General features: G+C 43.2%; 1 protein-coding gene across 1 annotated transcript in view; it reads right to left on the bottom strand.

The window, feature by feature from the left end:
• Positions 1-351: 351 nt before the first annotated feature.
• Positions 352-20,524, bottom strand: part of SVOP (SV2 related protein) — a 47,949-nt gene continuing 27,776 nt past the window's right edge. The window contains exons 6-16 of the mRNA XM_069961394.1: positions 18,501-18,625; positions 17,342-17,405; positions 13,073-13,198; positions 11,365-11,493; positions 10,172-10,245; positions 7,858-7,934; positions 6,901-7,008; positions 5,078-5,189; positions 4,498-4,579; positions 4,291-4,380; positions 352-1,822 (exon numbers count right to left, since the gene is read on the bottom strand). Of these exons, the coding sequence (XP_069817495.1) occupies positions 1,616-1,822; positions 4,291-4,380; positions 4,498-4,579; positions 5,078-5,189; positions 6,901-7,008; positions 7,858-7,934; positions 10,172-10,245; positions 11,365-11,493; positions 13,073-13,198; positions 17,342-17,405; positions 18,501-18,625 (1,194 nt within the window). The 3' untranslated portion in view covers positions 352-1,615. The remainder of the gene's footprint in view (positions 1,823-4,290; positions 4,381-4,497; positions 4,580-5,077; positions 5,190-6,900; positions 7,009-7,857; positions 7,935-10,171; positions 10,246-11,364; positions 11,494-13,072; positions 13,199-17,341; positions 17,406-18,500; positions 18,626-20,524) is intronic.

Here is a 20,524-nt window from a genome sequence, read left to right as displayed (position 1 = left end):
CAACATCAGAGGAGCTGCAGAGAAGGCTGAAGCTGTAAGATGGTCATTGTGACAAAAACTAGGAAGGTTACCTTAATAACCTGGGTGTCACAAATAATCTAGGGAGAGGTCCTGCCATGGGATTCCATCAGTACATGCAGTGGACTCCTAAGTAGAGATGATTGAACAGCGGAAAATTTTAGGTTCTATAGAACTCGAACCTTGCCGAACCTTCCGCATTTGATTCCTAATGCCTTCCCGGTCCGTGGGGAAGGAGGAGACAGCCCGGGTACCGCCTGGAATTGTGGGATTCAGCCTAGGTAATAGGAAGGCATTGGGAATCAAATGCGGACGGTTCGACAAGGTTCGAGTTCTATAGAACCTAAGATTTTCTGCTGTTCAATCATCTCTACTCCTAAGTACTTCTGGGACAAAACACACTGTGAAGTGTATGTGTATGTGTACAAATATCTGCAACAGGAAATACCATCTGCCGAGATGGACCAGGCCAGACTAAAATGTTTTTGACATGTTTCCTATTGGATATGATTGAAGGAAATCATTTTACAAGTGTAACCTATCTTCCGATAAATTCATTAGTAAATAACTTAATTTAGGCTTTGGTCACACATGGCATTTTTGCAGCTATTTTCATGCTATTTGGCCATGGATTGTGCAACTGCGACAAAATAGTGCTGCAATTTTCATGAAATTGCAGCCACAGATGCCCGACTTCACCTCAATTCATAGCAAAATGGCAGAAAATTGCTGCAAAAACACAGAAAATGCCACGTCTGAAAACAGCCTTAGGCCTTATTCCCATGTTCCGTAAATTTGTTCGTAATTGTGGATCCACAATAAGTAGATTTATGGATACGCAATCTGTTCTGCAAAAAAATAGGATATGTCCCAATGGAGGGTAATTGCAGAACAGGTAACCTATAGAAGTGTATTAGATCCGCATACGGATCACCTTCCCATTTTCGGATACGGATTATGGATGGACTATTGGCGAATTTTTTTCCGTATTGCGGACAATTGCAGACATAATATACGGTCCTGAAAAATCACTGATTGTGTAAATGAGGCCTTAGTAGAAGACATACATAAGAGTCCAGTCTAGTTAGGTAAGTGGGCCATAGTATTTTATAATCTAGAAATGAAAAGGTTGGGATACTTCTCTTTGGAAGAAATGTACTGTCTTATTCGTCTCCAGATGGAAATAACAGCAACAAAAGTCTTTGTTCAGCATCCAGCAGTTCTCTCTAGGTTACTTTGCAACTAATGGTCTGACCTCAAACACATCAGCACCCAGAAGCATTGAAACATCTGAGTCATGTTCAGGGAACGATCCGGTGCTGACTACCGCTTTTGTTGTTAGAGCTAAAAATACAACTGTTTTCCTAAATGAATGGTAATTATCCCCGTCCATTTCTCTCCCTCTGTCATCAGTACTGCACATTCCTTAACCCTTCGAGAAGACTCTAAACACATCCTTATCCTGTTCCCATAGCTGTGCTGGTTTTACAGCACATTGACCATTGCTGTCCATTCTTTAACTCGTCCATGTAATGGTAGATGTGAGACTGAAAGGCTATCCGTGTGTGGGTGGGTGAGCAGAGGGTAAAGTGAGGCATCACTCTTGTGAGCCAGAGTTTGAGGGAGTGACCCCAGAATTTTGTGCACCTCTTCCCACCATCTCTTGGCCCCATTCTCTGTGGCTAGACTCTTGAAGACCTCGGCCTTTGGTTTCAATGGGGAGGAAACAAGAAGCCAATGCTGCCAGTACACAACAGCCACTGTATACCAACACTGTGAGATATATAGAAGACTCGAGCATCACCTGGAGACAGACAAAACAATGCATGATAAGTACTGTGTAAGTGGTTTTGTCAGTGGTAAAAAAAAAAAATTATAGTTGGATATATGTTGGATAATATATACCACCTGTTACAGTAACTTAATATTTAAATCAACCACATCCCATAATAACTTTTATCTCCATATTACAATGAAAAATCAGGTTGTTTAATAAAATGGCACAAGTCAAGCGACTATGACAGTATGTGTGCAAATTGCCCCCGCAGAGTCAAAAGTGCAGACAACACTCTAGGCGGTACAGATGCTGAAACAACTGCACAACCCCCGGACAGTCTTACGTATGGGTCAAAATCATAGTATAATAGTATAGCATAGTATAATCATAGTAACTGTTCCATGTAGAGAGCTACAACGCCCATTGTAAAATCAGGGAGCAGAGCAAAGTTACAGTGACACTCTAAAGGAGAACTCCAGGCGGCACCCATCTTTTCAAAACATCCAAGGAGGGGACGGGTGAGAAAAATAAACCACTACAGCCGCGGAAATGGCTGAGCGGTCCTGCCACATCATGTCCCAAGTCCCTTTTCAAGGCTATGTTCACACAACATTTTTTTAAATTTTTAAAATTACATCTGTCATAGTCTAAAATAACGGACGTCATATAGCTGTCTGTCCTTCCCTTAGTGCAATGACGAGTGTTAGTACATTATACTAATTTGGGTTTCTAATTGGCCTTTGGGTGTGGGCTAATTGAAGAGTCCATTGAATTTAAAGTGACTCTGTACCCACAATCTGTCCCCCCAAACCACTTTATACCTTCGGATAGCTGCTTTTACTCCAAGATCTGTCCTGGGGTCCGTTCGGCAGGGGATGTAGTTATTGTCCTAAAAAAACTTTTAAAGTTGCAGCCCCGTGCTCAATGGCCGGGACTTAGATTGTGCATGCATTAGGCTGGCGCAACCTCTCTGTCCCTCCTCCCCACCCTCCTCATCATTAGGAATGCCACTGGAACATTTTCTCCTGTCTGAACATTGCACAGGTGCCTTAACAATCCAGCCCATGTTCAGTGTTCACACAGGTTTGGAATAGGAGGCAATCTGCCTGGAGCATTCCTAATGATGAGGAGGGCGAGAAGGAGGGACAGAGAGGTTGTGCCAGCCTAATGCACACACGAGCTAAGCCCCGTCCGTTGGGCACGGGCTGCAAGTTCAAAAGTTGTTTTTTAGGACAATAACTGCATCACCTGCCGAACGGGCTCCAGGACAGATCTTGGATTAAAAGCAGCTATTCGAAGGTACAAGCGGTTTGGGGGGGTCAGATTGTGGGTACAGAGTCACTTTAAAGTAAAAATGGAGAAAGAATGGTGACAAAAGAAAAATAAAAAATGTCCGCTGTTTGCAAAAGACGTCCGAAAATAATTGTCATGATCATTATTTTGACGTCTGCAGAGATAACGTCAGTTATTCAATACATGCAGTACATGTCCGTCTTTCCATTGACTTTAATGCATTGCATAGCAGTCAGTTAAATCGCAGCAAAAACTGACATTTTAAATTGCAAAAGCGGCTGCCTTTTCTCTATTTTTGACGTTGTGTGAACATAGCCTAAGATCATTAGTGCCCAGGGACTGGAGTGGCGGTATGTGGATGGCAGTGTGGGAGCCGTGTGGATGTTACTTTTTCACCCACCTATCCCCAGGCATTTTGAAAAAATGGGTCCTGGACGGAGTTCTCCTTTAAGACAGTGCCCATTTGACAGCTAGACAAAGGATTGGAGTTACAGAGGTTGTCTAGGCTTTTCAAAAGATAGGTCAACTTTAGAGAACCCATTTTGATTGGCTGTTTGAAGAGGCTGCAGCCATTGAGGGGGTGTCACAGCGTCTTCAATGTTTACTCATGCTCTGTTCTTGCACTTGTGGTACTTCTGTAGAGGCAAAAGTATATATAGGCAAGAGTACTAGGAGCCAGACCCTCACCAATCTATAGGTCCCCTTACACCTTATACTTTCGTCAGTCGTACTTGCTCCCGGTATAAAGTGTATGGGGCCCTCTCGAATGACCACCAACAGATGTGGTGGTGTTAGGGGTCAGGCATGATGGAAAATCACCGGCTGACCCCTTTATCCTTTTCCCATAAAGAACACAGAAATGCTTGGCCACACTGAACGTTTCTGTGTATGGGGAGGATGGGGCTAGATTGGAGAGAAAACTGACAGCCGTAGTTATTGAAGATGCATGGACACCTTAATATTGATAACCTATTCTAAGGCTAGGTCATTGTTTTGGAAAAGGTGGACAATCTCTTTAAAATCTTAATCTGTTTGATATAACAGAAATCATGATGATGATATGCACAGAGCCTTAAAAAAAGTTCCCCTGAAATATTAAAATAATCAAACTTCTAGAAATTCAAGGCAATAACTCCACTAGTACATAAACCGGCAGTGAAAATCTATATAATTGTGGGTTTGTTTCTAATGTAAAAATTTACCTGTGCAATAAAAGGTGTAACTAATGCCCCAACACGAGCCATCCCGCTGCACGTTCCTAGACCTAGAGCTCGTGTAGCTGTTGGATAAACCTGAAAAGACAAACGACAATAGAAGTAAAGAATTATTGGACAGAGCAAGAATAAAGTCAATTAAAATTATTCATCATTTATTTATTTGGTACAATTTTTAGTGGTACATCGACCTACCTCTGGTGTGTAAACATAGGCAGCTTGGAATCCACCTGAAATGAAGGCTCTTGCAATGAAGAGTAAAACAGTAAGGACGTTCCTGAAATAAAGTAAAAAATAAAGAATGCTTTAAAGGGGAACTCCGGCGAAAATGAAAAATCTGCTGTAGGCAGGGGGGGGGGGGGGCTAACATAAAAAAGAAGTTCATCCTTCAGCCCTGCGTCACAGGCTCTATGACCGCCAGTAGGCTCCAGTTTCTCCCAGGGTCTGATGTCGCCACCATGCGGTGTGAAGGGCCCGCTCAGCCAGTCAGTGACTGCAGCAGCGTCCTGTCCCTGATTGGCTGAGCAGGCATTCCTGAGCCGGGCTGTGACATTACAGGAGCGGGAGTGTAAGTAGAGCTTATTTATTATCTTTCTGCACTCCGCAGATTTTTCATTTTGGCCGGAGTTCTCGTTTAACTCAGTCAAAGTGATTATGCCGAAAACAGATACTCAGAAATCAGAGCTACCTCTATATATTTTTATGAGCTGGTCAACAAAGTGACTGAAGCCTTTTGTCACTGAAAATGATTGCATGAGTTTTATACTTCACATACCTTCCAACACAAAGGAAAAGAAGAAGGGCACATAAGGAGAAAACGAAAAAACAGATGGCCATTGTCTTTTTCCGGCCGAGTCGGTCAATGATCCATAATGTCACCAACACCCCTTATATAAAGAGAAAAAAAAATCTGAACAATTACAATTGAAGTAGTTGATATGGTGCACATACCACCGCCATTTTCATTTGGATGTTACACACACCCTACTCAAAGTATAAGAATTTGGGTGACTATCTGGATTTTTCTGGTGAGCATAAACTTTATTTGAAAAATTCATGGGGGGGGGGGGGGTTCAGATCCTCCTGAGCCTTTTTTCACACACCCTGAGCCTGATTCACTGCCCTCAGCCTCATTTTAAAGTGGTTGTCCAGCACTACAAAGACACAGTCACTTTCTTCCAGAGACAGCACAACCCTTGTCTCCAGTTCAGGTGTGGTTTTCAATTAAGCTCCACTCACTTCAATGGTCCAAATTCCAAAGCCTACACCCAAACTGGAGACAAGAGTTGTGCTGTCTCTGGAAGCAGGGCCGTCTTAACAGTATTATGGGCCCCTGGGCAGAGGTGCGAATTGGCCCCCCCCAACCGCCACCATCAAATCCCCCACATCTTTGCATATAGTGCCCCCCATAGTAGCCAATCCCCCCATAGTAGCCAATCCCCCCCATATAGTGCCCCCCATAGTAGCCAATCCCCCCATATAGTGCCCCCCATAGTAGCCAGTGCCCCCCATAGTAGCCAGTGCCCCCACAATAGCCAGTGCCCCCCATAGTAGCCAGTGCCCCCCACAGTAGCCAGTGCCCCCATAGTAGCCAGTGCCCCCCATAGTAGCCAGTGCCCCCCATAGTAGCCAGTGCCCCCATAGTAGCCAGTGCCCCCCATAGTAGCCAGTCCCCCCCATAGTAGCCAGTCCCCCCCATAGTAGCCAGTCGCCCCCATAGTAGCCAGTGCCCCCATAGTAGCCAGTGCCCCCCATAGTAGCCAGTGCCCCCCATAGTAGCCAGTGCCCCCCATAGTAGCCAGTGCCCCCATAGTAGCCAGTGTCCCCCATAGTAGCCAGTGCCCCCATAGTAGCCAGTGCCGCCATAGTAGCCAGTGCCCCCCAAAACAACAAACCAGTTACTCACCCGTCCGCCGGCCCCAGCAGCTCCTCTCCCGGCAGCGCGCACTCCCGACATCCTCCGGCACAGGCATCGGGGTACAGAGAGACTGCCTGTGCCGGAAGTCACCTGCTGCATGACACATCCAGGACACAGGCAGCGTCTCTGTACCCCGCTGCCTGTGCCGGACGATGACGGGAGTGCGCGCTGCCGGGAGAGGAGCTGCTGGGGCCGCCGGACAGGTGAGTTCCTGGACCGCCCGCCCCTTCTATCGCCGCTTAGCTGAGTCGATCAGAAGCCCAGGAAAGTGCTGCTCATTGCACTTTCCTGGGCTTCTGATTGGCTGTCAGCTGAGAAGTGATAGAAGGGGCGGGCGGAGGGGGTGGCTCAGGGCCGCTCACTATGCATATGCATATGCATAGTGAGCGGCAATAGAGGGGGCGGGCGGGACGGCTTCCTTGCGGTGCTCAGCACTGCTTGGGAGCCGTCTTTGCTTTATAGGATGCACTTAGTTTTATAAGTGCGTCTTATAAAGCAAAAAATACAGGTCACAGAGGGCAGGGGCCCCCTAGGACGCAAGGGCCCCCGGGCAGCCGCCTACCCTGCCCAATGGATAAGACGGCCCTGTCTGGAAGAAGGTGGCCATGGTGGTTGGCGTGTCTGTGACCATAGACTATGTATACCCAATAAACCTCTGTAACTGTTCTAGCCCTCTGTACCTGGGAATTCAGATAGCGTGGTCCATAATAAATCTGTGTAGTCTTCCACAGTTAAGTATTCACAAGAGAGACTGCATTTTGGCTTTACTGCCTTCCTGCGACTGGAAACTGGAAAGAAGAAAAGAAATAGTGGACATAAAATATTTGTTGTCCAAAAATCACAGAAACATTGATAAGGTCGGAATTCCCCATTTACAATCATGGATTGATAATAACAATATAACAATGTGTGCACTGTATTTGTAGGATAAAGGGCTTTATCATTGCTGAAAGTTGTGCGTATCTAGGAATGCTCACTATCATTTATTGAATTGTAATGTGTAAATGATTTACCGGCTATTTACTACTAACACCAAATATGAAACTGTTCATTGTAAATTCAAATATTAGGCGGAACTATTAGGCTGGGTTCACAGTACATTTTCGCAATCCGTTTTTTTTTTTTAATCCATTTTTGCAAAAAAAACCTGATGCATTTGTGAGCATTCGTTTTGATCCATTCTTCTGTTGACTTCCATTATAAATAAACGGATCAAAACGCATCCTTTCTTTTATTGTACACAAAAATAAGGTCAGCTATGTTTTTGCGTACATTTAAAAACGGATGTGTTTTGATCCGTTTCTTTTTTTTTTTTTTTTTTTATAATGGAAGTCAGTGGAAAAACAGATAAAAAAAGGATGCACACAAATGCATCAATTTTTCCATCTTTTTTTTTTAAAAAACTGATGAAAAGAAGACGGATTGCAAAAACGTAGTGTGAACCCAGCCTTAGTTAGGTATTACTTAGTGGTGGTATTATATAGTGACGACATGTATTGGGTATTTATTGATCTGGTATTAGGTCTATGTGCCTGGATCTGGTGGAAACAAAAGCATTACACGTTGGCAGCTTGGTGGATTTTATATTGGTGGATTCAGTTAACAGAGTAAATGAAATGGCTGAATTTACTACTTACTACTGCATACATCTCCAGCTTGGAAAAGTTCTGTTGTTAAGAGAACCAGCCCATAGTATGAAAAGGCATTGGAAAACCTGTCATATGAAATGAGATTTATTTTATCAAAAAACCATAAAGAGATCATTTTTGTAGACCAAACACAAGGTTACATTACAGTTATAATGTCTGAAGGGGATTGAGTTTCAGACTGAACCGTGACATTTCTTTCAGTGTCTCAACGATGGCCTCACAGACCCCTCACCCTTCACCTTTTCCATTTAAAGGGGTTGTCCAGCGAAAAACGTTTTCTTTCAAATCAACTGGTATCAGAAAGATATATAGATTTGTAATTTACTTCTATTAAAAAATCTCAAGTCTTCCCATACTTACTAGCTGCTGTATGTCATGCAGGAAATGTTGTTTTATTTTCAGTCAAACACTGTGCTCTCTGCTGCCATCTCTGTCCGAGACAGGAACTGTCCAGAGCAGGAGTGGTTTTCTATAGGGATTCATAGAAAACCGAGACAAAGTTCCTGTCTCGGCCAGAGAGGTCAGCAGAGAGCACTGTGTCAGACTGAAAATAAAACAACATTTCCTACAGGACATAGAGCAGCTGATAAGTATGGGAAGACTTGAGATTTTTTAATAGAAGTAAATTACACATCTATATATTTTTCTGACGCCAGTTGGTTTGAAAGAAAAAGTTTTTTGCTGGACAACCCCTTTAATAGACAACCAACCCTGGATGTGTGTGCAAAAGCTGCTAATGCCGTATGTTAGGGGGAGGAATCAAATACCATCACTAGTGTTGAGTGAACTTCACAAAAGTGTTTGGGTTTGACCACGTAGCATTCAACTCCCGGAGTCCAGACAAATTGGATACGGCCCTAGTGCTACCAGGAAAGAATGGATACAGACTATGGCCTATGGTTGTATCCATATTTTCCAGGACTCCCTAGGACAGCATTTCTCCACTTTGATGAACTTGATCAACACTAGCCACAACAGTTGGCTCTGACCTCCATACCGTTAATGTAACAGGCTGGGTTCACACTGTGTTTTTCTCTACATTTGACTGTTTCCGTTTCAGTATGTTTAATTATAACGTACAGAAATATATGGTCAACCACATTTTTGAGTACGTAAAAAAAAAAACATATTTATTTTAATCCTCACACTTTATGGCCATCTTCCCACAACATAAGTTTTGAATTAATCACGGCCGACGGCCGTTGTTGCCAATTCGCAACAACGGCCATGATTAATCCAAAACTTAAGTGCACTGCAGGTTGAGGAAATCCCGGCCGGAGTTAATACGCTATTCAACACACATGCCGAACATGCCTAACAAGTCACACAATGGAGAGTGCGGCTCCGGCTGCATGCTCCATTGTCGGCTATGGTGAATTGGGATGCGGGCACACACGGATGCGCCCGCATCCCAATTCAGCACAAAGGAAGATCATCCGACCAGTACTGCAGTAGGGGCCGGGATGATCTTCACAAACACAGGCCATTCTGTGACCTAGTCGGGTCACAGAACGGCCAGTGTTTTATGCCATGTGAACATGGCCTATTAATGTGAGTCAATGGGAAAATGATTGTGCGGTATCTGATTTTACCATGTTTTACTGTTTTCTATTTTTTTTCTTTTTAACGTACAGCCTAGTCTTTTGTGCACATTACCAATCACTACTGTTGCCATTTATTCTGGACCAATGTTTGGTGCTCATATTTGATTTGTTGGTTGTAAAAAAAAAAAGAGGTGCAACATATATTCTATTTAAAGGGACCCTGTCACCTTCAGCCCACCCTCCTTAAAACCCTAAACTAAAGTCATCTGTAAGTAGGATAAACAATGCTGATTTTACTCCTTTGTATTTCACCACTGTAAGCCTACACACTGGGCATGTTGATGCATAGAGAGGACCACTGAGCTCATGGATATAATGGAGATGACTACTTAGACTCCTTCATTTGTGGCTTATAGCAAAGCAAAGCAAGATCAAAGAAAGAGAAAAATTGCAGATATAGAATCAGAGTTATATAAGATCAGGGCTAGTATATGGTGTATATGTGGTCGATATATGGTTAATATAGTAACAGGCAAAGAAAAAAAAAATTCCGGCACTACGGAGTATAGAATATCAGTGTAGAAAAGGAACCTTAGACAGATAACTTTTGGAACAGTGGTGGTGCTCTATATTATGCAGTAACAGTATACTTATACAGTATACTAAGAGTAAGCAACGTATATGCTAAGAATAGGTATACGGTTAATGATTCGGAGATCAGTAAAGAATTAGAGCAGATAAGTAACACAACCACCTACCATATAAACCAAAGCAACAGAGTTGTGCATCTAAACTGAGGTGAAAAAAGGTCCCGTATCTTACCACGATCTTCCTGTAGGTGTGAAAAAGGATAACATTTATTAAACTCAATAGGGCAGATGCATAGGTGCCAAAACTCTAAAATAGGGGCGGAGCCATGCTGCAGAAATTTAAAAAATTTATTAGTTATCAGGTTGGTTTTATCAAATTAAAATGATTAACCCCCTCCCGCTGCTGCACAGTACATAACGTCGCTACAGCCTATGCCTGAGGCAGGCTGCAACCTGAACGCTCGGCATCGGATTACCTCTGTCTGCCCACTCCGTGCAGCGGGCGGATCCAGCGGGAGGAACGCCTGGAAAACTGGGATACAGCCATAGCCATAGGCTGTATCTCAGTTTTCCAGGCGGTCCTCCCGCTGTATCCGCCCGCTCCACGGAGCGGGCAGACAGCGGTAATCCGATGCCGAGCGTTCGGGTTCAGCCGAACCCGAACCTCGGCGGGTTCGGACGATCCCTACTTTAATACAAATTTTCTCTGGACTTCTCCTTTAATAATAAATAAAACAATTATTAATATTAGTCAATCCAATTAAAAATTCATCTTTGATCACTTTAAAGGGGTTAATTAAAAACATGGCTACTTCCCCCTCTCCCTTGTCTCCAGTTCAGGTGTGGTTTACATTTAAGCTCCATTTACTTCAATGGAACTGCGTTCCAAATCTATTCAATCTGGAGACAAGAGAGGGGGAAAAGTGGCCAGGTTTTTGTAGCACTGGATAACCCCTTTAAGGCTATGTTCACACAACAATCATTCCGTGGCCATCTTTTTGAACGGACGTTCTTTTAACTGCAAAATGATCATTATTTGCGGCCATTATCAGTATTTCTGAAAGTACGGCCATCTGTTGCCCTCAAAAGAACGCCCACCCAAAAATACGTCTGCAAAACAAACATTTGTGAACATAACAGTTTTTAGCTACATAGTACAGCTAACGGCTATGTTCACACAACGTCTTTTTTTATAATTTCGCCGCTGTTTTTTGGGCAGATGTCATTTTGCAGCCAAAACGTGTCTGCTTTATGCATCTAATAATAATAATAATAGTAATAATTTTTATTTATGTAGCGCCAACAGATTCCGCAGCACTTTACAATTCTGATTATAATTTGAGGCAAACCTGCACACTCACCTGCCTGGATAGGATAAGTTTCCCTAAAGGCATTGGAGCACCATTCTCGGTTGCTATACGCTTTAAGGTAGCAAGGGCTTTCTCCTGATTCCCGGACAGGACGTCATATCTAGCGCTCTCTGGTAACCACTACAAGATAATAATACACATTACCCAACGGAAGTAACTGCACAGAGTACTCTCAGCAATGAGGATGATCATCTGTTACAACATGTAGACAATAGATCAGGCATGTCCAAAGTCCGTCCGGAGGGCCATTTGCGGCCCGCGTTCCGAACTTTTACGGCCCCCCAGGTATCCAGCTTGCTATTATCTGCCTGTGTTATAAAGCATATAGCATGTAGCATGTAAAATGGTCGGCCCTTGCGCATGTTCACTTCATCAAATTTGGCACTCTTCGAAAAAAGTTTGGACATGCCTGCAATAGATAGAACAAATCTGCTTCCAACATCAATGACGCAACTTGTGATATCCTATATAGAATTTTGTTAAAGGGCTCTCCTCACATATCTTCTTGGAACACATCGACCTACATTTATCAGTCTGTCTGAGGAAAAAATTGGACATATTTTTATCTCCGACAGATAGTAACCAATAAGAGCCCATAAAAGCTGAGCTGTAATTGGTTGATGTTTGTCTCACAGGTTGATAAATCTGGGCCACCATCTCACAATCTGGCATTGTACAGCACCTCTATTATTCTCTTTGATAATATATAAATAAATCTACAACAGGGGGCACTGTGATTGGCCAAATGCAGTTAATACCTCTGAAAAGCTGCTGCGGCCCCATGGGAAAATTAATTGCCCGCTAGGGATGGTCCGAACCCGCCGAGGTTCGGGTTCGGCTGAACCCGAACGCTCGGCATCGGATTCCCGCTGTCTGGCCGCTCCGTGCAGCAGGCGGATACAGCGGGATGACCGCCTGGAAAACTGGGATACAGCCTATGGCTATGGCTGTATCCCAGTTTTCCAGGCGTTCCTCCCGCTGGATCCGCCTGCTGCATGGAGCGGGCAGACAGCAGTAATCATTGCGGAGGGTTCGGGTTCGTCCGAACCCCTTCCGAACCAGGTTCGGACCATCCCTATTGCCCGCCCCTGCTCTAAAGGGGAACTATCAGCAAGTTAGACAAATCTAACCTGCTGATATGTCCCTATTGCACAGGAGACACAAGGGAGGAAGGTCTCTTACCTTCCTAGTCTGCACCGATCTGGTGCAGTTAGCTATGTGCTCTACGGTCTGGTAAGAACAATGGGGGGTTGGGGCATTGGGAACACTGTCCACCCCCATAGCAGTGATCCGGCTTGCCCCCAGCCATCCCGCTTCATTTATTATCATTAGAAAGGGGCAGTCTGACCGGGGACGGATCGTCACTATGGGGGTGGGCAGTGTTCCTAAGGGCCTCCCTCCCAGTGCTCCTAACAATCTCACCAAAATGTAGAGCACATGGCTAACTGAGTCGGAACGGCGCCGAGGAGGAAGGTAAGAGACATACTGTACCTTCCTCCTCTGTGTTTCCTATGTGGTAGGGACATATAAGCAGTTAGAGCCGTCTAACCTGCTGATAGTTCCCCTTTAATATATCTAAAGCAATGCGAAAAATTTCCAGTGACTGAATTCCTGATGAACAAAGAAGATTATACAGCAGGTCCTCACTTTAGAATAAGCAGTTATAAAAGCTTCAGACGCTATATTACTATATACTTACAAAACACAAAACTGCGAACAACATTAGTGGCAGGGCAGAAAGGATCAGGAGCCAACGCCATCCTAAGGTGGGCATCACAAAAATAGCCAGCAGAACTTCAAACACTGTGCCCACCGCCCAGAATATCTGGCAACAAGAAAACAGCTGTATTATCTTATAAGAAGGTTTACATTGAAATGATGAAAGTACCGTACACGTGACTAACCACAGATCATTCAAGAAAACCATTCATCAACCAGGAACGTCAACGTATTTTTCCCATTACTGTTTATATTTATTATCAGACCCTAAAAGTCCCGACAAGGACTTTCAAAAAGTGCTATCATGTTCAGTGTGCTTTTCGCACACATAGGCTACGTTCACACAGCAATGAAATGCCAGCTGTTTTCATTGGACAACATTTAACGGCAAATAACGTCCATGTGACCGCAGCCATAGGCTATGTTTCCATGTCTTTTTAAGTGGGGAAAAAAAAACGGCTGTTTTTTTCCCTAAAGAATTTTTTTTTTTCAGTGAAAGTTGTCGGTGGATAATCAGCTATATGGCATACAGTTTCATAGTAGAGATGAGCAAACCTCGAGCACAGCTATGGCTGTATCCATGTTTTCAAGACATCCTTAGGGCGACATCTAACTTTTTCAGCCACTGGTAGTGCAAATACTGCACGCTTGGGAGCGTGCTCGAGCTTTACTTATGTCTGTTGGATACATCGGTGCTATACATCAGATACATACTTCAGGAGATTTTCCCAACATAAATGCTACTGCTATACATCAAATGCAGTATGAACAATGCCCAACAGAACTCTGCTTACAGAATTGTGCTTCCATGACTACGTCGGCCAAAAATGGGTACAGTTCCCTTAAAAAACACAAAATCACCATTCAGAAAGGGAGATCTACCAGGAGTTATATTTCGAAAACAACACTTGGGATGTTGAACTGTTTTCCTATATCTATAAAGCACACTAGATAGATGTGCTGTGGATTTTCCTCTCAAAAATTCACATGGCAAATCTACAGCAGGTTAGAGTACTAACAAAGTGGATGTTTGTAAGATAATTTTTTTTTAATTTCATTTACAAACGGCAGAACTTTTTCAGACTTGTTCAGGCTGGTTTCACACTATGTATTTGCAATCCGTTTTTCTTTTTTTCTTATCTGTTTTTTAAAAAAAAAAAATATAGCTGACTTTATTTTTGAGTATGTTAAAAAAAATGATGCGTTTTGATCCGTATTATTATAATGGAAAAACGGATGCACACAAATGCATCCGTTTTTTGCAAAAACAGATGAAAAAAAGAAAAAGGTTGCAAAAACGTAGTGTTAACCCAGCCTTAGGCTATGTTCACACAAAGATTTTTCAACTGTATTTTATCTGTAAAATAGCCACCATTGTTTTGAGGATCAAACAGCCATTTTTTAAAGGGGCTATTGAGCGCTACAAAAACATGGCCACTTTCTTCCAGAGACAGCCCCACTCTTGTCTCCAGTTTGGGTGCAGGTTTTGTAACTGAGTTCCATTGAAGTGAATGGAGCTTAATTGCAAACCACACCTGAACTGGAGACAAGAGGCCATGTTTTTGTAGCGCTAGATAACCCTTTGGTGGCCATGTTTTTGTTGTGCTGGATAACCATTTGGTGGCCATGTTTTTTTATCGCTGGATAACCATTTTAATGAAAAAACAAAAGCTGGAGATGCACTACTCTAAATATTCAACGTAAATGTAAATAACAATAAGAAAAATGGGTGCACAGAGCCCGCATACCACACAAAATACTGAGCACAAGAACACTAGTAAGTATGCAAAAAGGGGCAATGGCACACCAATGTTGAAAGGAATAAATATCTTTATTTAACAAATCATGAAATATAGGGGGAAAAAAAACACTTGGAAAAAGTTAAAAACACTTAAAAAACAGAACAAGAGACCATGATTGTCATCATGTACTCAGAGCCAATAGTGGAGAATAATCTACTCCAGATCAAAGTCTCCAACCCCATCCAACAACAATATGTAAGTCCCTATTTACCACAGAAAAAACGATCTCAAGAGAACACATATGTGTACAAATAAAGTGCACATGCATCAAAAGATGAATCACAAAAAGAATAATGATGAAAAATTATGTGACAAGCACAAAAGAACAAAAAAGACTGTCATGCAACACCTAGATAAAATGAGGTACGAGAGATCAAAACAAGATGTGGTAAGGGACAAAGGGGGGAGAAGAGGCAAGTAACCAGTATCTATGGCTCAATGATGTCCCACGCGTTCCGTCCTGCTCCCAGGACTTCCTCAGGGAAGGAAGGTCTTTTTTGTTCTTTTGTGCTTGTCACATAATTTTTCATCATTATTATTTTTGTGATTCATCTTTTCATGCATGTGCACTTTATTTGTACACATATGTGTTCTCTTGAGATCGTTTTTTCTGTGGTAAATAGGGACTTACATATTGTTGTTGGATGGGGTTGGAGACTTTGATCTGGAGTAGATTATTCTCCACTATTGGCTGTGAGTACATGATGACAATCATGGTCTCTTGTTCTGTTTTTTTTAAGTGTTTTTAACTTTTTCCAAGTGTTTTTTTTTCCCCCTATATTTCATGATTTGTTAAATAAAGATATTTATTCCTTTCAACATTGGTGTGCCATTGCCCCTTTTTGCATACTTACTAGTGTTCTTGTGCTCAGGATAACCATTTTAACGCACTTTGGTGGCCGTCATCACAATGAAAATTATTTAAAACAATGGTTGTTATTCTGTGCATTGTGTAAATTAACCGACGTTGTTTCCATAGACATCAATGGAAATCACTGAAAACAGTGGCCATTAATAAAAAAGACAATGTGTGAACAAGGCCTTAAAATGACATGCAGTACAAGTTTTAAAGTCTGCAGAATGTCAATTTATGTTGCATATTCTCCCATTGAAATGAATGGGGAAGGTGGAGTCTGCAACAAATCTGCATTTTTTTTAGAGCATCATTAATCTATCTAGTGTACATTTACCCCAAAAGTACAACATTGAGAGTTTTGGGTCACTAAAGCCTCATGCACACATCTGTATCTTCTGTCCACAACTGCAACCCATTGTTAGTAAACCCATTGATGTCTATGTGTACAATAGATTCTGTGTTTTTGTGTACCACAAAAAAAAGGATGTGTGCATGAAGCCTATGGCATTTGAAATGATGCATAACACCTCAAAAGTCACAGCTGAATACGTTTTCCATGTACTACATTCCATTTCCCATCTTGGGATTATCATTTGTTACAGCTTGTATTCCACCTCAGAGCAGAAATCACAATCCTGTAGGGTGGTAATGGTTGACTGTCCCATTGCTCTATTGCAGGCTGCTGTAAAGACTGCTTTTCCCAGAATTCAAATAGCCTATGTAAGGTATGTACAAATGGTAAAATCGTTCTTTTAACATTTCTCTGTGCTCTGTTAATATTATGCTCAGTGTCACTAAAACAAAGTCTGCTGTTAGGGCCACACTTAGGCTGTATTCCCATGTTCTGTAAATACGGGACTGCATGCCCCGGACTGAACTGTCGGAGCTCCCGGTATCATAATTCATTATGATGCAGTGAGCTCCAAAACAGTTAATGCTCCTTGCTACTGAACTGACACGGCTTACGACTGTGTATACGCAACATGGGAATCCAGTCTTAGGGGACAGGAAATATTTGCATAAATTTTGCACAACTCACCCCTTAGTGTGCAGTAACAGTAGGCTTAGTGTAGAGAGAGCTCTAAGATCCTTTATAGGTTCCCAGGTAACTGGGGACCCAATTGAGGGGGAATCCTTGTTCAGGGCTTATTCTACAGTGCTCTAAAAACAAGGAACTATACAATAAGTAGTTTCTTAGGGGCCAATGTAAAATGGGTATTGATGATCATTTAGGGGTTAATTATGAACCCTGTGCAATGATATTCAATGGTGGATAGACACTATGTAAACCTTAAAGGGGTTATCCAGCGCTACAAAAACATGGCCACTTTTCCCCCTACTGTTGTCTCCAGTTCAGGTGCAGTTTGCAATTAAGCTCCATTTACTTCAATGGAACTGAGTTTCAAAACCTGCACCCAAACTGAAGACAACAGTAAGGGGGAAAGTGGCCATGTTTTTGTAGAGCTGGATAACCCCTTTAATAATTATTAGATATATGCAAACTGAATAGTATATTTTATAGTAAATCTTGGAAGTACTCAACAGTTGTTCTTCAAGGACTGTAAATAGATAAGTCAGAGTAAAGTCTTACCTCTATTAACAGTATGCATTTTGCTCTTGCTTTCATAGGAAGAAACTCTGCATACAGTGTCACTCTGGTTAACAAATAAAAAAAGCATTCACTGCAAGCAATAGCAAATAAGAGGCCTACACTGAGGCTTCATTCATAAAGTGCAGTCAAAATGTTTCCCCCAAGGCTATACTCATACCCAGCATTGCAGATAAAGATAGTTTGAGTCCCTGCCTAATAAGCTATTTACTGGCTTATTAGAAGAGCAGAGGACTCAGGCCCAGGTTCTAAAAGGGTCCAGGAGGTGTAACAGCACAAATCTATATCTGTGCAGATTATTTAACGCTATTTTAAAAATTTACAGCACTATCGTGTTAGCCTGCCGCCTTTCAACTCCGTGCCGCTCCACTGCGGGGGCCTTTAAAGCCTGGATCCAGTCCTGGAAAACTGGGCTTTGCAGGATATCCCGGAGCCTGGCTGTGGTCCCAGAGGGGCGATTCAGCGCTGGAGAGGCCCAGGGAGAAGTGAGTTGTTTTTTTTATTGAGAGTCTAGGAGCGTGCTCTCATTTACCCAAGTGCTACTAAAAAAGTGTAGCGTGCCACACAGAAAAGTGCACTAGGATGCGGTCTATCGCAAGCCCACTATGAAAAGAGATGGGCCCCCAACACACCTTATTCCCTTCCCTTCCGGGCCAAAAGGCACCTCCAAAGGTCCAGGACAGAAGTCCGCTCTCAGACGAGGCCAAGAGCAGACCGGTAAACGACTACAGTTTGTACCTGAGCGTAACCCAGGCACTCACCATTGGGATAGTTTGTTATGTTCCTTCCCTGACCTGCTGTTCGAAAAAATTGTCCTGTTGCCGGACTTCTCCTTTAATGTCAAACTAACAAAAATATGGCCAGAGTTTTAACCACCACAGGCTGAGTGTCTATCAATAGTGTACAAATTAATGCAAAGGCTATGTTCCCACATTTATTTATTTTTTTGCAATTTCGCGGCTGTTTTTCTGCACAGCCATCATTTTGGTGCCAGAAAGATACTGTTTTATGCAAACTGACATGTTTTGGTGCCAAAATGACAGCCGTCCAACGGCCATGAAACGTCCAGGAAACATAGCCAAATACTCCAAATTAGAGGGCTAAGTGATATGTGCAGAAAACACATCATAAAAACACTTACGACTGAGGGACACCTCCAATCCCAAAACCAACCAGTCCTCTAAGCACAATAATCCAGCTGTAGACGGGTGCAAATGCACTGAGGATTCCATAGTACAATGTCCAAAATACACTGATCTTCAGACCCTGGAAATATATGACAAGAGCAGATATCTAAGAGGGCAATGTACAATAGAATGTGACATAATGCCAAAGGATTATACAAGGCATTGCATATATTACACTAGAAAATGTACCCAGCGCTGCCCGGGTATAAAGTGTCAGTGTGTATAGAGGGTCCTGTATACCTGTAGTATAGAGTTGGTGGAGGTCTTGTATACCTGAAGTATATAGTTTGGGGGTCCTGTATACCTGTAGTGTATAGTTTGGGGTTCTGTATACCTGTAGTATAAAGTTGGTAGAGGTGCTGTGGCAGTGTTATCCAGTCACAGTATGGAGATATTGGTCAGGTCTGGTATGGCAGTGTTATCCAGTCACAGTATGGCGGTATTGGTCAGGTCTGGTATGGCAGTGTTATCCAGTCACAGTATGGTGGTATTGGTCAGGTCTGGTATGGCAGATTCATCCAGTCACAGTATGGCGGTATTGGTCAGGTCTGGTATGGCAGTGTTATCCAGTCACAGTATGGCTGTATTGGTCAGGTCTGGTATGGCGGTGTTATCCAGTCACAGTATGGTGGTATTGGTCAGGTCTGGTATGGCAGATTCATCCAGTCACAGTATGGCGGTATTGGTAAGGTCTGGTATAGCGGTGTTTTCCAGTCACTGTATGGCGGTATTGGTCAGGTCTGGTATGGCGGTGTTATCCAGTCACAGTTTGTCGGTATTGGTCAGGTCTGGTATGGCGGTGTTATCCAGTCACTGTATGACGGTATTGGTCAGGTCTGGTTTGGTGGTGTTATCCAGTCACAGTATGGCGGTATTGGTCAGGTCTGGTATGGTGGTGTTATCAAGTCACAGTATGGCGGTATTGGTCAGGTCTGGTATAGCAGTGTTATCCAGTCACAGTGTGGCCGTATTGGTCAGGTGTGGTATGGCAGTGTTATCCAGTCACAGTGTGGCCGAATTGGTCAGGTCTGGTATGGCAGAGTTATCCAGTCACAGTTTGGTGGTATTGGTCAGGTCTGGTATGGCGGTGTTATCCAGTCACAGTATGGCAGCATTGGTCAGCTCTGGTGTGGCGGTGTTATCCAGTCACAGTATGGTGGTATTGGTCAGGTCTGGTGTGGCGGTCTTATTTGTTATGGTATGACAGTGTTATCTATTCACAGTATGGCGGTATTGGTCAGGTCTGGTATGGCAGTGTTATCCAGTCACAGTATGGCGGTATTGGTCAGGTCTGGTATGGAGTTTTTATCCAGTCACAGTGTGGCGGTATTGGTCAGGTCTGGTATGGAGTGTTTATCCAGTCACAGTGTGGCGGTATTGGTCAGGTCTGGTATGGCGGTGTTATCCAGTCACAGTATGGCGGTATTGGTCAGGTCTGGTGTGGCAGTGTTATGCAGTCACAGTATGGCGGTATTGGTCAGGTCTGGAGTTGTTATCCAGTCACAGTATGGCGGTATTGGTCAGGTCTGGTTTGGCAGTGTTATCCAGCCACAGTATGGCGGTATTGGTCAGGTCTGGTGTGGCAGTGTTATCCAGTCACAGTATGGTCCTATTGGTCAGGTGGGGTGTGACAGTGTTATCCAGTCACAGTATGGCGGTATTGGTCAGGTCTGGTGTGGTGGTGTGATGCTAATTGGTGAGTGAAGATGGGGCATCCTCAGGTTTAGTGCTTAGGGCAGCAGCAGCTGGTAATACTGCCCTATATACCTGTATAGATGGAGTAGGGGGTCCTGTATACATGTACTGTATAGATGGAGTAGGGGGTCCTGTATACATGTACTGTATAGATGGAGTAGGGGGTCCTGTATACCTGTACTGTATAGATGGAGTAGGGGGTCCTGTATACATGTACTGTATAGATGGAGTAGGAGGTCCTGTATACATGTACTATATAGATGGAGTAGGGGGTCCTGTATAC

Source organism: Dendropsophus ebraccatus, chromosome 3, assembly GCF_027789765.1.
Source record: "Dendropsophus ebraccatus isolate aDenEbr1 chromosome 3, aDenEbr1.pat, whole genome shotgun sequence".
In the NCBI taxonomy this organism is placed as follows: Eukaryota; Metazoa; Chordata; class Amphibia; order Anura; family Hylidae; genus Dendropsophus; species Dendropsophus ebraccatus.
This window is presented reverse-complemented; position numbering and strand designations above follow the sequence as displayed.